This window comes from Conger conger, chromosome 5 (assembly GCF_963514075.1).
Source record: "Conger conger chromosome 5, fConCon1.1, whole genome shotgun sequence".
Lineage (NCBI taxonomy): Eukaryota > Metazoa > Chordata > Actinopteri > Anguilliformes > Congridae > Conger > Conger conger.
Window position 1 is genome coordinate 36409395 of NC_083764.1, and position 2194 is coordinate 36411588.

At 40.0% G+C, this 2194-nt stretch overlaps 1 protein-coding gene across 2 annotated transcripts in view; it reads left to right on the top strand.

Moving 5' to 3' along the window:
- Nucleotides 1-894, top strand: part of LOC133128902 (protein-tyrosine kinase 2-beta-like) — a 59006-nt gene extending 58112 nt beyond the window's left edge. For both annotated transcript variants that reach the window (XM_061242706.1, XM_061242707.1), the window contains one exon: nt 221-894. In XM_061242706.1, the coding sequence (XP_061098690.1) occupies nt 221-442 (222 nt within the window). In that variant the 3' untranslated portion in view covers nt 443-894. The remainder of the gene's footprint in view (nt 1-220) is intronic.
- The last annotated feature ends 1300 nt before the right edge of the window (nt 895-2194 follow it).

Consider the following 2194-nt stretch of genomic DNA (forward strand, 5'->3'; position numbering starts at 1 on the left):
TAGAACGATTTCTGTGGCATGATGTTGGTCTCTGGTCCTGTGCACACAACTAGCCAACAATTAGCCATTGCATTAATTATTCCTCTTATGGCAGAGATAATGCAATACATGAGATGCATTTTAGCTAAAACAAAGTATTTTTTTTAAAGATTTGGCATCTTCAAATCCCACCACAAACTATGTACAAGCTCTTATGTGGCCCTGCTGCTGACTCCCCTAGATTGAAGGCACCCAGAAGCTGCTGAACAAAGACATGGCAGAGCTGATCAGCAAGATGCGGCTGGCTCAGCAGAACGCCATCACCTCCCTGAAGGAAGAGTGCAAGAGGCAGATGCTGGCCGCTGCTCACACCCTGGCCATGGACTCAAAGAACCTTCTGGATGCAGTGGACCAGGCCCGTGTCCGAGCAAACCTGGCCAAACCCAAACCCGCCACCTCCTAGCCACCCCTGGGCTGGCTCCTTGGCCAGTTGGAGGACCTGAATCTGGACTCCCTGCTGAGGGAAACGAAAAGAAAAGTATACTGGCAATGCTGGTGAAAAAACTTGTATTCTCTACAGTTAAAACTGTTTTGGTGGCTTTTGAATATTTTATAGTTTTTAATCTTAATTCAGCTATGACTTTTTAAATAAATGAACAAAGAAGAATATACACACGTACATACAGAAATACTTACTAAACAAGGAGCAATTTGAAAGTTTTTGTGGTTTTTAGTTCAACTGACATTCTCACCAAATGTAAAACAGAATATTTACACCCATTGTAATAAGCAATTTTTAACGATTCAAAGGAAATAATGAATATTGTATCATGACTGGGTTTATCACTATGTTTATTCTGTACATCTGAAATATGTGGTGTGTATTATTTTAAATAAAGCAAGTGAAAAATGTCAGCTCCATTGTTTTTACTTTTATGAAAAATACTTAAAATTCTCCACACCTACTCGATGAAAAGGCAAATGCACCGCCTACTGCAAAAAACATTGATGGAATAGTAACAAAGATTAAATTATCCAGCTTGTGTGACAAGAAGCAGACGTGATGTCATTACACTACATCCGAACAATCTTGTAGAATAAGCAAACCTATTAGAAAGCTGTTGGGGACAGTACTGACAGGTTGACTAATGTACGGTCATGAGGGGAAGAATACTGATTGTCAGTTGTATTGGTATTGGATGAGCACCAATCTGCAGTTCCTGAGCAGTTTCCTGGATTCTATTAGTATTTTCTCAGGAAATTAAATTAAGGAATGATTTAGAGCTCCCATTATTGCCACTGGTTTAGAAATAACTACAGATCATTGTCAATGAATAAATCTGCAAGGTGAGTGACAGTGCTTTAGGGAATTTTTGCGATTTTAGGGATTTTTAAAGGAAGCTCAAAGCATCTTATAGTATCAGTATATTGATTAGTTCACTTTGTTCCAAGTGATGCATTGTGGTGTTATTTTTAGCATATGCTCAATGTTCTGCTCAGTGCATTTTATATAGGTTTTAATGAAGCGTTTAAATTCTTAATGTAGTTAATGAGTGAAATCATTATGACGGAAGTTTTTTACCGTTTCTTCAAATAATATGAGTGTTCAGTCAAAGGTTGAGAGGCTTAAGCATTGCTAACCCCCTCAGCTATAATCTGCTACTTTAATCACACTCCGTTATAATAGAAACTCACCCTTAATAAGATCCTCCAAGCATATATGTGCATTCCATCCCGAGCACCTCCACAGCATTGCCACCCATACTGACAAATAATCTATTGCATGTGTCATATTGGACCAAAAATATCTCTGTGTTGTACTGGATGACCCAAAAGTCCTGACTGGCACGTGCCATATTACAACAAAAGCTGTCTTTGGCATGTGCTGTAATTGGATGGAAAATGTCACTGGCATGAGCTACAGGAGCAAAAACCCTTTCTCGCATGTGACATACTGGTATGAGAGGTAGCATTGCAGCATTCTGCAATGGCAGGAAACCCTCACTTATGGCCCCTGCACCCTTTGCTCCTACTCACTGAACAAACAGTTGTACTGCTAACACCTTAGTGTGCTGTACCCCTCCAAACGATCTCAGAAAGGACAGTTCTATATATCATCTGTGTGTTCAGGCAAGCAGTTGTGCTTTTTCTGAGGCTACATCCTCCTTGTGACCCCAGTTCCTGCTCCATGACAGAGAGATACAGACAAAGGCAA